We start from the raw sequence: 12,591 nt of genomic DNA, 5'->3' as shown, positions 1-12,591 counted from the left end.
AATGCATATTTTCTCAGCCTTTAAGTCACAGACCTGCTCTAAGTCTCATATTTTTAGAAAATTTTACGCTGAACAAGATGGTTTTTTTAAAATGTTTTCCTAGCTTCAGTTCATTCAACGTCATGTTAATTTTTGCAGTTTTGATGAAAACCTCAAATTGAGCTACAGAGCCAGGAAGTCGTCCTGGAGCGACGCCCTATAACAATCAATAGGAAATTTATTTTTTATTTTTTTTTTTTTTTATATATGCTTTTTTATTTCTACGAAAGAACAGGCAAGGATCACAATGCCGGAGGTCGTTGTTAAGAGAAAAAGAATAAAAGAAAAAACAACAGTGAAGAAATAATAATAATGATATAAGAATTAAAGCGAGATTGTAAGATTATTCGCTGCATGCTAGCACACCATCAAAAAAGGTTAAACATAATAGTAAAACTACTTATAATAGAAAACAAACAGAGGGGAAAAGTCTTAATGGTAAAGCGACAAAAAATCGGATATAATAAAGTCATATAATATATAAAGGAAATTGAGTGAATGAATTAGAGGGGTGAGAAATTGAATTCCATAATTAGGATTAATCTACATTTCCAGGCGTGGCGGACGTACTGCGTGAGCGCCCGTGGATCTGGGCTATCCAACAGATTTAACAAGTGCTTCTAGAGAGGGTAAAAGATCCCAAGTGCAACAACCTGATCTCGCCCAATATTGTACATTCGGCCATAAAATGCATTGTTTCCATAGATTGAGAATTGCAAAGGGCACATAACCCCTCGTTGCCCCTCAACCAAAGTGCAGAGTTCAAGTTAAGGGCCTCGCAACGGGTTTTTAGTAGCCATTTTAAGTTTGAAAGACTAAGGGAATTCGATCTGTAGATTAAATAAGGTGTGGGGGTGAGACAAGTCATTAAGTAAGGAAAAGTTAAGCGAGGACTGACCTCGGAGTAAGCAATCGACCCGATGCCGTTCCTTGAATCTAGATAGCAGACCTGAAAAAAGAGCTGGACAATCATCAAGGTTTTCGTAGGTGGGACAGGTTACCTCAAATCTTTGAAAGAGCGTAAGCCATTGGGCATAACAGGCGGTCTTATTCCTGATGACTTCGATCGCAGTTATTTTTGCCAATTTTATGTAAGGGGAATTCAAAATTTTGAAAAGTGATAGTAACGAGTAAAAGTGATGAGTAGAAAAGGTCAGTGGACGTTTCTAAATAAATCATGTAGTTTGAGTAGGGTTAGGAAGAGCAAATAACTTACGAATAAAAAATCTTTGGAGTTTCTCGACTCATTCATATAGTTGGTAGCCCCATATCTGGCAACCGTAACAGATGATTGACCGACATACCGAGATCCACTTCCTGTTTCGTCAATGGAGCCCAGGTTTTACCCCTTAATAGCAAGCTTCGCATATGATATTTTCTTTTTCAGAGCTACCAGTGTAATTGGGAGGTGAGCGTAACTCCAAGGTATTGTATTCGTTCACCACCTCAATTCTTTCCCCCTTAAAAACCAGCGGTTTGTCGCCTTTATTCTCATCCCTCTTCTGAAAATCATGATTTTGGACTTTTTGAGATTAACTGTCAGGTTCCACTGGGTGCAATATGATTCGAATATTTTAATATTATTTTGTACCCCTTGCGCGGTGTCTGCCAAAATGAAATATCATCTGCGTAAAGTAGTATTTTTATGCTAACGTTGCCTATTCGGACTCCACATTCGAGAGTCGAGGGGAGATCATCAAGAAAGAGCGCGAACTGAACTGGACTGAGTAGACAACCCTGCCTAACACCACAATTAACCTCAAAAAAATTGGATAAACCTTCACGCCCTCGGACCTCTGATGATGTTTGTGTGAAAAGGGATTTTAGGATATTCAAAATTTTGGAAGGGAAGCCTAATTTTGAACAAAAGTCCTCTACTATCTACACTAAATGCGGCTTTTAAGACCACGAAAAAAAAATGGTTAGGCCTGGCCAGTTTGATATTAATGATGTTTAACAGGACAAGTAGATTATCACTTGTCGAGTAACCTTTACGGAAACCCATTTGACATTCACTCAATAAACCCTTTCATACTACGAAGGCATCAATGTGAGATAAGACTAGAGCAGAGAAAATTTTGGCGATCGAGTCCACGCGGGAAATACCATTATACTTATTTACATCATTGACGTCGCCACTTTTGAATAGGGGGAAAATGATTGATTTCGAAAAGGATGGAGGAGTTAGACCTGAGGAAAATATAGAATTAAAAAATTGGAGAAGGTATACACGAAAGACAGGCGAGGAATTTTTATAGAATTCATAAGGAATTCTGTCAGGACCTGGTGATACATTGTTTTTAAGCCTGGCAAGGATCGATTCCAGCTCTGCAGAGGTAAAAGGGGCATCCAAAATAGGGTCAACTATATGTAGTTCAGCGTAGGAGATGAGGGTTTTGAGTAATGACAGGATTCAATAATGTCTTAAAATGTAGCGACCATGCTTCGAGAGAGATATTATTTCCACAAATATGTCTCTTTGTTTTGAAAGTATTTATAGCTTGCCATAACTCTTTCGAATTTCTAGTCAATTTTATTTGTTCAGCTGCTGAAAGGATGTATTATTTTTTTCTATGAGCGCAAAGTTTTCTGTACGAGGTTTTTGCACGCAGATAGGCTTTTCTAACAATATCAGATCCAGAGTTACGGAAGAGGTTTAAAAGGGCAAAGAACCTAGCTCTCTCACGGGCACATCGGCTATTATTAAACCAAGGCCTTTTGCCTACCATACTAACACTAGATGTTACATTCAGACTAGCAGCCCGAATTGCATCTAGCAAGGACTCGAGGAGGGTTCCATAAGCGTTCAGGGAAGAGGGAAGTGGTTACGACTTCAAAAGCATATTTACTGTTCTTTTGTACGTATCTGATTAACTTTCCACCCATTTAAATTGAGGTAAGACAGGCAAAAACGAGTAAGGTTCTGGTGGAATACCCAACGGGATAGAGACACATATAGGTTGGAAAAAGTGTGGGGTAAAACTCGAAAATCTGAGACATAATTGATTACTTCACTAGAGATGCATCCCAAATCGTTTACGGAAGTACCCATAAACGTGAACTCGCCCTCCTTATCATCCGGGGACCGCCCATTGTGTATTATAAGGTCATTACTTCACAGAAATTTAAAAAAGATGGGAAATTTTAATAAGGTTTCAATTCACTGTCCACATTGCCCGATTTCTCAACCATTTTCGAGTTATTCGCGATTTTTGGACAAGAACATGGTTTTCTACGTCCTCGTGGAAAAAAACCGGACGATATGTCGTTCCTATCGGATGTTCTACTGACGAAAGATTACTGTGGTCGGTCGCTGCATTATCGCCTCATCAAAACAGTCTTGACAGATTTAATTTGACCTTTTGGGATGCGGAATGCTTCTGCTGTCGATAACCACTTGTTTATTCAAACTCAACTTTTCCTTCCCGTAGCACAGGTGTTGTGGCAGTTTGGCTAATAATATATTTAAACGTAAAATCGTGAGAGAGAGTGATCGGTTTCTTTCCATGAGCACGTGAAAAACCACGTTCTTTGCCCAAAAAACGAAAATAACTCGCTGGCTGAGTTCTCTTGTTGAGTCCCAGACGGAGTGCGTTTGCGTTCCGGATCGCTCTTGGAGCTGACTGTTCACTCCCTGAGGGTGAGTCTCCGGTTTTGACTGACTGGGGTGAATCTTTGGTTTTGATTGACTTGATTTCCCAGTCATCCCTTTTTATACCAGTTTCTCTACAGAATACAGAAGGAAAATCAAAATCGGGAGAGTTGCCACGCCGTGGGTGAACCGGCGAAGACGGGTGTCGCACATGGTTGATGCGACCACAATTTACGATGTCCCAAGTCGCTACGTATTTTTGACCGTGTGACAACCGTTCAGCACTAAATAACTAGACGATAGTTATTTATTTCATCGGTTGTCCAACTATTGCAATTTTATGTTCTCCAGGTTCGTGGGGAAACATGACGTGGTTCCAGTCTGGGTCTGCGACCCTTCGACTTTCTTATCTATCTGTCCAACGGTGTAATTATTTCAAAGTTATGTTTGCCAGATTTGAGTGGGACGTCACGTCGTTCCCGTCTGGATAATCGCCCCTTCAGATTTACAACCTTTGTTCCCTGTCATCGTTTACCCTAATTTTTTCTTACTTTACAACTAAAACTTATCCATAAGACGGGGACCGGCTTACATAAGCATTTCGAAAGTTGACTTTTTCGTGCAAACACTAGATTTATATTATATATATATATGCTCTATTGAANGGATATATATAATTTTTTTTTTTTTTTTTAATAAAGATTTTAAAATCACATTCGTTAAGTTGCTGATCAGAACCCGCTTCCTCAATTTACACTTAAAATTATCCATCCCCCACTAGCCCAGTCCAACTCTTTCCTCAAAGTCCCACCCATATAATGATGACATCGTGACCTATTTTAAGTCCTTAAATTTTCCAACTAAGTAATGGGAGTTGCAGCCATATAGATTTAGCGCCAATCATGAATAAAAGCATTTTCAGATCTGTCCTTTTTCACACGCATTTTTAATTAATTCCAATAAATTAACGGGGGCGTCGGTAGCCGCAACAGTTTAGGCGATGACACGGCACTCATCACTGTAAGGTAAAGGTCGGGGGTTCGAATCCAGCGGCCCTGCATTCAAACTCGACATACTTACAAAGGGGTTGTTTAAAAAAAAAAAAAAAAAAAAAATACCCGATACAAACATAGAATCACCAGTAATCACATTCACTTCCCCCATGGTACTCGATTATTCCTCGGAATGAGGTTGAACTCACTCCATTCTAGCTACCCGGAGAACTCCATATCCCTCGGGATGAGGTTGAATCCGCTCCTTTCTAGCTAATAACTTACTTTTACTCATGTCGCACACTCACCCCACAGTACTTCTCATTCAATGGGAAGGGATTGAATCCACTTCATTCTCACTAATAAATTACGTCATTCCAAGACAAGTAACAGATTTTTTGATTAATTACACTATTTATCTACTAAAAATTGTACAATTTTTCTTTAGCAACGGACATTGTAGACTTAACAAATGACTTCCTAGGAAAGTGAGGGCTTCTTGCTTCCTTGATTGAGTAGCCTGCATGATTAAAAAAAGCATCATTCAATACGATCGTTCAAAAGAATAAACAGATAAGAGAATGTGTCGCTGGAGACAACTAAACCGTCGAAAAAAACCTGTATAAGATTAAAAAACGCCTCGAGGCTGATCCCGTTGCGTAACACGATTAAAATTACTAATCGAGACAAAAAAGGCCATGGCTGGAGTAAAAACAAAGGGGAAAAGTTTTCGCCCTATCGTTGAAATCGATAAAAATAATTACCAGAATGAAAAGGCGGTCAGAAGACTGGGTTGTTGAAAGTAACTCGCCCTCCTGCTTGTGAGAGATTTGTCACGTGGTTATCCGCAGAGGTTACCCGATCGAAGGGCAAAACCTCCTTCTGTTGTGTGCCGGACGGGAACTATCAATCTCTTATATCGACCCTTATCTTGTGTTTAAATTATTCTCTAATTCTTTTGTCCGACGATCGACGGAAGAATGTCGATGCTGGCGGAGAAGAAGACGAAAACTAAGTGGATCCTCGACCCGAGGGAAAACGAGTGGACCAAGGGTGAGTGGCATGAAACAGAAACAAACATGTTCTTTCGTTTAAGCATAAGAAGAATAAAGGCCGAATGTATTTCAGATAGTAACAAGTTCGGTCAGAGGATGTTGGAGAAGATGGGTTGGACTCCGGGGAAAGGTCTTGGTGCATCAGAGCAAGGCATAACAACGGCCCTACGCGTCAAATATAAAAGCGACAACAAAGGTAAAACGTAATTCTTTCCTTCCGTTTTCTGTGAAATTTCTGGTTGATGTCTGCAAGATGGAGAACTTGCAGGATCTAATATTCTTACCCTAGCTATTTTTATTTTTCAATATTTCACCATCATCGAATCGCTGGTGATTGTAGTCTCATTTTCTTCTACTGTGATGTAAAAGTTGTATTATGGAATTGACCCTTCTTTAATATCATCCAGGAAGTTACTCTTTCTTTAATTTCCCTAGGCATTTACAGTCTGTCTGAAGAGATTTTATCTCGCTTTCCAATCACTTGCTCCATTGCTTCTGCTTTTTAGTGACAGAGGGGCAGGTTTCTGTTTGTTTTTCCTATTTTGTTGAGGTGATAATTCAATGGAAAATGGCAAGAATAAAGGTCAATTATTTTCCTTACTTCTTCTCTGCTGAAATAGGTAATATGCCAATTCAATGAAACAACCCTGTTCCATCCAGAAATGAGAAGAAAGAGCCCAGAAATTGATGCTGTAGTCAAGTACAATTCTCATATTCTCAAGTAACATTCCTACACACTCTTTTAATGAGCGCCTTGGTGTTTGCACCCTTCAATTAGGTGGGACACATCGAGCAATCTTTCTCTACACATGGCTTTTGGCCCAAAAGTGTCCATGGCCAAAACGCATGGCCTATTCTTAATCAGATGAGGATGACTTCTCTACTCTAGTCAGTTCTACCTGTTGACAATGCGCTTGATAAGTCTGGGGGTTGGGACATCCTGACCTTACCCTCCAGACCTTTTTGTACAACAACCATTGCTTTGCTAATATACTCCTGTTCATAGTATTACTCCAATGAGAGTCGATGGTGGTGACCGTTCTTTAATTTCATACTCCAGAAAGTTACTCTTTCATTAATTTTCCCATAGAGACGGTTAATAATATGATGTTTTATTTACAGAATACAGCCTTTTGTCTCTGAAGTCCTTTTTTTTATTTATGTGTTACAAGTTTATTATAGACATCTCAATGAACTGCAGAAACCCACATTCACTTTACTTTGTAGCTTGGTCATCACTCATCATGTTTGACACATTTTGCCTTTTTATGCCTTAACTAAATGGTTGCAGAATATTTTTGCAATTTGTCAAAGTTCCAGATACCCCTGCATTTTTTAAACATCAAACCTCACATCATATTATTTTCTATGTGCAAGTATTCAAAAATTGGATTCTGTTCTGGGTAGAGCAAGTTGATGTGCCAGCTACTCATTGTTCTACATGGCAACACCTAAAACTTTTTTTAACGTATTGACTACTACTGGCTTGTCTCAATGCTCAATTGATTTACTGGTTTAAAATAGCAACAGCCTCTCTCTCAGCAGGCAAAATTTGAGGACTCTATACTGATCTCTGCCGTTTAAACTACCTAAAGAAGATGTACAAGTGACAGAAACATGCTACTTGTGTGAAAAGAAATCAGTGACAATGGCACATATTCTTTGAGAATGTGAGGCTCTATCCTGTCTAACTTTGGTTTTAATTGTGGTGAATGTATGTTATGTAAAGTGGTTGAGATGAAAAATTAGTGTTACAAATGGAACATTAATTTTTCATCTCAACCACGCTACAAAAAAATTATAAATCAATTTAAATCATTACTTTGACTAAATAGGACCAACTAAAAAACAATGGTCAAGTTGACACACTGTTGATGCCCACACCAGGAAAAGAGCAGATGTAAACATGCACTTAAATTTTGTTGTTTGTAATATAATTATGTTAATTAGTAATTATAATAAAGATCTAACAATTTATAACTGTTGTAAACACATGGAAAAAAACTAATTTTGCTTGCGTTATATCACCTCGCCATTTTCAAGATGAAATCTCACTATAATCTATTGGCTGCCCTAGAATGAGAAAATTCTCATTGAGTATTTATTTAATTTTGATTATATAAATTTGCAGGTCTCGGTTGCAAGGATACAAAATTTGAATCGTTGGCACAGCAGAAAAAGTTTGAAAAGCTTCTTTCTGAACTGAATTCTGAAAGTAACAGTCCAGACCCAGAAAATAAGCTTTCTCTAGAAGAAAAGTCCAAGATGACAAAGAAACGCGTGTTGTAAGTATATATTTTTTTAAATATTTTAGACAAGAAAAAAACTAATTTCACTCAATTTTTAGCTATCACAAATCTATCAAGGGAAAAGACATAACCAGATACAGTGAAAGAGACTTGCAGTGTATTTTTGGTTTTGATAATAAAAATAAATCAAATCAGAGCAGTCGCGATCTGGCTGATAACAACGATGTTCATTTCCAGGAAAATACCAATTTAAACTTACATTATATGAATAAAAAGAAAAGGAAATTAGATACTGAGAATGAAAACAGTGAGGCAATCGATACAAAAAGGGATTCTAGTGGAGAAGAGGCTGAACAAGTTGAAAGCCAGAAAGTCAACCATGTTCAAAATGGTGTCAAGAACAAAAAGAATAAAAATAAATGTTCAAAAGTATTATTAAACAATTACAACCATGATGATACTAGTGGTGTACAATTTTCAGAAGGAACAGAAGTAAAATCAGAAGTGAAGAGTAAAGAAAAGATTTTAAAAAAATCAAAACAATACCTGAGTGTTGAACATGAAAATAATGAGACGGATGGAGGTGTGACAGGAGAAGAAATTGAGAATAGAGAAGCAGAAAGCAATGATGAAATAAATAGTATTAAGAAGAAAAAACATAAATTTGGGCATAAATATGGAATACAAGAACAGAATGAAATATCACAAGAAGTAAATAGTGAAATTAGTCTAGATTCAGTAAGAAAAAAGAAGAAAACAAAACGGAAAAATTGTACAGACTTTATCTATTCACAAAATGGTGATTGTGAAGTTGAAAATGAACAAAACATTTTTAAAAAGAAAAAGAAGAAAAACAAAGAATGTCTGTGATATATATATATATTTTTTTTAATATTGTATATTTATTAAAATTATCCCGTTTTTTACCTTCTATTTTTATGTACATATTTAGTTTAAACTGATATTAACATAATAGTTAAAGAATATTATCATAAATCCTAATCACTTCTGGTAAGGCTTCAAGTTTGTCCACCAACTTACTCATCGTTTCCATTTCATCATCAGTAAGTGCTACCCTTGATATAGGTATCAGGTTGAAATCAGCCTTTTCAACTGTGTAATTCATTTTCAACAGTTTTCCTTTGACGTGGTTTATCTGGTCCATCGAGCATATAAACTGAAATATTGATAGACATTAGATTGTGATTGACAACTGAGACTTTTTTCTTCTTGTAATCACTCACGTCAAAGAGGTTCTCTTCTACCTCAGAAGCCAAAACTTCTTCAGCGCCACACTCAATGGCATGGTCGACAGTTTCCTCAGCCGGATCCTTGACATCTGGAGGAGGTTTAGCCGTTATTACAGCCTTGTAGTCAAACAGATGTTTGGTACTGTTTTCTGCAAATGTTAACCTATAATGACAATAGCATGGGCAGTCCTTGAAGTTCTTACCCGTGTTTACGAAGGAGAGGAGCAATGGTGTATTTTGTCTTTTTCACATTATCAGTTAATGTACTGATGACAAAAAAGGCACCTTTCGGACCTTTGAGTTCAAACCAAAATGAGGTCACTTTTGCTTTATCCATCTGCAATTAAAAATAAACAAATCCAAGAAGTATTTCTTTTATTTTTTCAACAGTTCTAACAGGGATATCCCAAAATAGAATTGTCATGAGGTACATAATAAATAGTACTATATTAGAAAAGTAAGTCCTGTCATACAAGAGAGCTGAACATCCAACTACCCACTGTGTGTTGTGGATGATGGATCAAACCACTTTACAGTACTTCTTTCACACTCAATTCAAAAATCGTGTGCTGCCAGGATGCAAGCAGGGCAAATATGAGATGGAAGCTCTAACCCGGCTACTGTGGTACTCTGACACACAAGAAAAGTAACTACAGGGCAGAGCACTCACAACTGTACCTGTCCTGTATGTATACTCATTTATTCCTTAATCGTAACTTCATAATTTATCCTTAATTTAGTAATTTCTGAAAAAATAGTAATCTTATCTGGTATATCTCAGAGGCCTTACTCGGCCCATTCCATTTCAATTTTTTTAAAGTTAATTTCTCCCTCTTTGCTGATGACCTGAAGGCCTATACTAGTATAACTTCCATTCATGACGCTCAACTTCTGTAAATAATCTTGTTGAGGGGTGTTCATGCAAAATAGTATTGAACTAAATGTAGAAAGTGTATAGTTGTTAATTATTGTCTTGGACATAGTGTTTTCTTCTACAATTATGCTATATAAGACATCCAATTGGACAGGCAGACCACAATTAAAGATCTTGGAATCATGTACTCTATCAACCTGATATTTAACTTGCATTGAACCTCAATAATTAATAAGTCAAATTAAATTTTAAGTTTCTTATAAAGAACTACAACAAATTTTAAGAATGCAGAAACATTGATTTTACTGTTTAAGGCTTGACCTATCCAATTTTAGAATACTACTCAGTTGTTTGGTCACCACATCAGAAAATACAAAATAATTCAATAGAAAATAGTACAGCGAAAATTTATTCAAATTCTCTGGTTTAAAATTATTAAACTAACTTAGGTACACCATACAAACTTATTATAGAATCCGCAGAATTGCAACCACTAAACATAACACAGGGGGCTGTGGTAGCCAAGTGGTTAAGGCATCAGACTCTCAGCTAGTAGATCCCGCGGCCGTGGGTTCGATCCCCACCATTGCCTCTGGACTTTTTCTGACGCCTAAGGGGACCGGTGGCCGCAATTGAAAGAAATTGACTTGGCACTCTTCAATAAAAGGGGCGGGATCGGATCTCAGTGACCCTGAATTTGGTCCCAACCCCCTTCAAAAATGAGTTTCTTCCATGGAAGAACACCGGTACAACGGGGGCTCAAGTTGCGAGCCCCCCCCCCCAAAAAAAAAAATATGGAGCCAGGGATAAAGTACAATAAGCTGTACAGCTCAGCTGCAGTGCTCAGGATGGAACTCCTCCAGTCCCTGGTATCCATTGGGAAAAAAAAATGAAATGATATTTTCCAACACACTCTTAAATAATATGACTGTCCACATTAATCAATTTACTAAATTTCTATGTTCTACAGTGAAATACCACAAAAAAATATTATTTTCAAAATCTAACTATTATACAAATTATTTAAAATTCAGTCTGATTATTCGACCCATGGAAACAAGTGATAAACTTCCTTTACATTGTGATCAAGGCAGGTGTGTTTCATTTGTTTATATATTTCTGTTGTTTAATAGAATGCTAAAATTACTTAAATTTTTTATCATTCCTTCTCATTTCCTTTATATTTGTCATACAGAAAGCACATAGAAATGCCACCCAATACAAAATTGAGCTTGAGCATATAGGTCCCTTGTTCTGATTCTTGGAAGAAATTTATTGTATATAGTAATAATAGTTGTGTGTACCTAGCTTGTGTTGAGAGTGAATGTATTTATTAGCATGAATACACTTATTAGCATGAATGTGTGAGGAGAGATAATTGATGGCAGAATATTGAATGGTCCGTGGACTAGGAGAAGTAAATGGGCTCAACTCAGCATACGTTTGTATGTGAGGAGATTTGAGCCAAAAATCCAAATCTTTTATATTTGTTTTTACATTTCTGATTTTAATTCAACTTTTATCATTCCTTCTTAATTCTTTTATATTTTAAAACATGTATTACGACAAAAAATTATATATTTTAATTGTTTGAAAATCATGAAATGCCGTCGGTGTGAAGTTAGTTTAGAAAAATTTTTCTGTATCATGCCAATATTTTTGTCTTTATTGAGCCCTGAAGATAATCTCAGTAAAGATCTAAACATTGGTAAGAAAATATTTTTCTAAACCACACCAGACCACACCTCACCATCTCCAAATAATCATTAATTAACAGTCAATAAATACCACACACTTAAATATTTTATCTGTTTGCCATGTCGAATATGTCCATATTTTTAATTATATGGTTATTATTATTTATGTTTCAATTATTCATTATTACTTATGGTATAGTTTAAACTCTTATAGAACTTGTAACTAGATATATTTATCCGAATAAATAAATAAATTGATTAGACCCGTTTTACTGCTTGCTTATTCAGCTAACTATTCAATAATTCATCTAATACAATTGAGTTCAGTAATTGACACCGTTTTATAGTCAAGAGCTCGGAAAGCCCATAACTCTGTTTTGAGAAGCAATAGCAAAAGAAGATGTTACACGGTGTTCACCTGAAAGGCATTTATAGTGCTCTGGATGGTAGCAATCGGCATCTGGTTCTTCTTGGCATTTTCAATTGCTTGAGCTAGCTGTAAATTGGTGTCTGGGTTCGCCGATCCTCCTTCTGCAATATGGCAAGATACAGTGTTACAAAACAAATACAGAACACAATTCACTGGACCTAAATACCTTGAATAGCAACTTTTATCTTTTGGCTCAGTTTGAAAAAAAGCTGAGACCGCTGCCCATCCTTTTCCGCTTTGATGTGTTTGATGTTGGACCATTTGTTATGACCCGCGAACCGTTTCTGTACCCTCGATATGCAATTTATCTGCCTTACAATAAAAAAGCTTGGAAGCATTTTTTCTATCTATATGAAAATGAACCACATTATTTGAAAACGGGACTGGGAGGTTTCAAAACTGTTATTTTGATA

At 36.7% G+C, this 12,591-nt stretch overlaps 3 protein-coding genes across 5 annotated transcripts in view; 1 reads left to right on the top strand and 2 right to left on the bottom strand.

The window, feature by feature from the left end:
• The window catches only part of LOC106672991 (facilitated trehalose transporter Tret1-like), a 31,532-nt gene extending 26,058 nt beyond the window's left edge, over window positions 1-5,474 (bottom strand). For 2 of the 3 annotated variants that reach the window (XM_014404864.2, XM_014404863.2), the window contains exon 1: window positions 5,388-5,473. The gene's annotated coding sequence lies outside the window, so the exon portion shown is untranslated. Of the gene's footprint in view, window positions 1-5,387 lie in introns of all 3 variants that reach the window. The other variant, XM_024229282.1, reaches the window with a different exon arrangement.
• On the top strand, window positions 5,324-8,824 carry LOC106672992 (PIN2/TERF1-interacting telomerase inhibitor 1). Its single transcript, XM_014404866.1, has 4 exons — window positions 5,324-5,676; window positions 5,752-5,874; window positions 7,810-7,963; window positions 8,026-8,824. The coding sequence occupies exons 1-4, from the start codon at window positions 5,604-5,606 to the stop codon at window positions 8,795-8,797; spliced, it is 1,122 nt and encodes a 373-aa protein (XP_014260352.1). The 5' UTR covers window positions 5,324-5,603; the 3' UTR covers window positions 8,798-8,824.
• LOC106672993 (translational activator of cytochrome c oxidase 1) lies at window positions 8,552-12,586 on the bottom strand. The gene is made up of 5 exons (XM_014404867.2): window positions 12,345-12,586; window positions 12,167-12,279; window positions 9,381-9,514; window positions 9,172-9,340; window positions 8,552-9,104 (listed from the first exon to the last, which is right to left on the bottom strand). Exons 1-5 carry the CDS (start codon window positions 12,514-12,516, stop codon window positions 8,904-8,906), a joined length of 789 nt encoding a protein of 262 aa, XP_014260353.1. The 5' UTR covers window positions 12,517-12,586; the 3' UTR covers window positions 8,552-8,903.
• Window positions 12,587-12,591: the final 5 nt, after the last annotated feature.

This window comes from Cimex lectularius, unplaced genomic scaffold, assembly GCF_000648675.2.
Source record: "Cimex lectularius strain Harlan isolate CLEC.00 unplaced genomic scaffold, Clec_2.1 scaffold325, whole genome shotgun sequence".
Lineage (NCBI taxonomy): Eukaryota > Metazoa > Arthropoda > Insecta > Hemiptera > Cimicidae > Cimex > Cimex lectularius.
Note: the sequence above shows the minus strand (reverse complement) of the source record. Positions and strands in the feature narration are given on the sequence as shown.

What these genes read in the sequence shown, in the direction of transcription:
- LOC106672992 (XM_014404866.1), top strand. Translation starts at nt 5,604, where the DNA reads ATGTCGATGCTGGCGGAGAAGAAGACGAAAACTAAGTGGATCCTCGAC. An exon ending in ATATAAAAGCGACAACAAAG is followed by an intron (nt 5,875 to 7,809) that starts GTAAAACGTAAT and finishes ATAAATTTGCAG; the next exon opens with GTCTCGGTTGCAAGGATACA. An exon ending in ATGACAAAGAAACGCGTGTT is followed by an intron (nt 7,964 to 8,025) that starts GTAAGTATATAT and finishes CTCAATTTTTAG; the next exon opens with CTATCACAAATCTATCAAGG.
- LOC106672993 (XM_014404867.2), bottom strand. Translation starts at nt 12,516, where the DNA reads ATGCTTCCAAGCTTTTTTATTGTAAGGCAGATAAATTGCATATCGAGG. An exon ending in GCACTATAAATGCCTTTCAG is followed by an intron (nt 9,515 to 12,166) that starts GTGAACACCGTG and finishes TTTTAATTGCAG; the next exon opens with ATGGATAAAGCAAAAGTGAC. An exon ending in CCTCTCCTTCGTAAACACGG is followed by an intron (nt 9,341 to 9,380) that starts GTAAGAACTTCA and finishes TTGTCATTATAG; the next exon opens with GTTAACATTTGCAGAAAACA.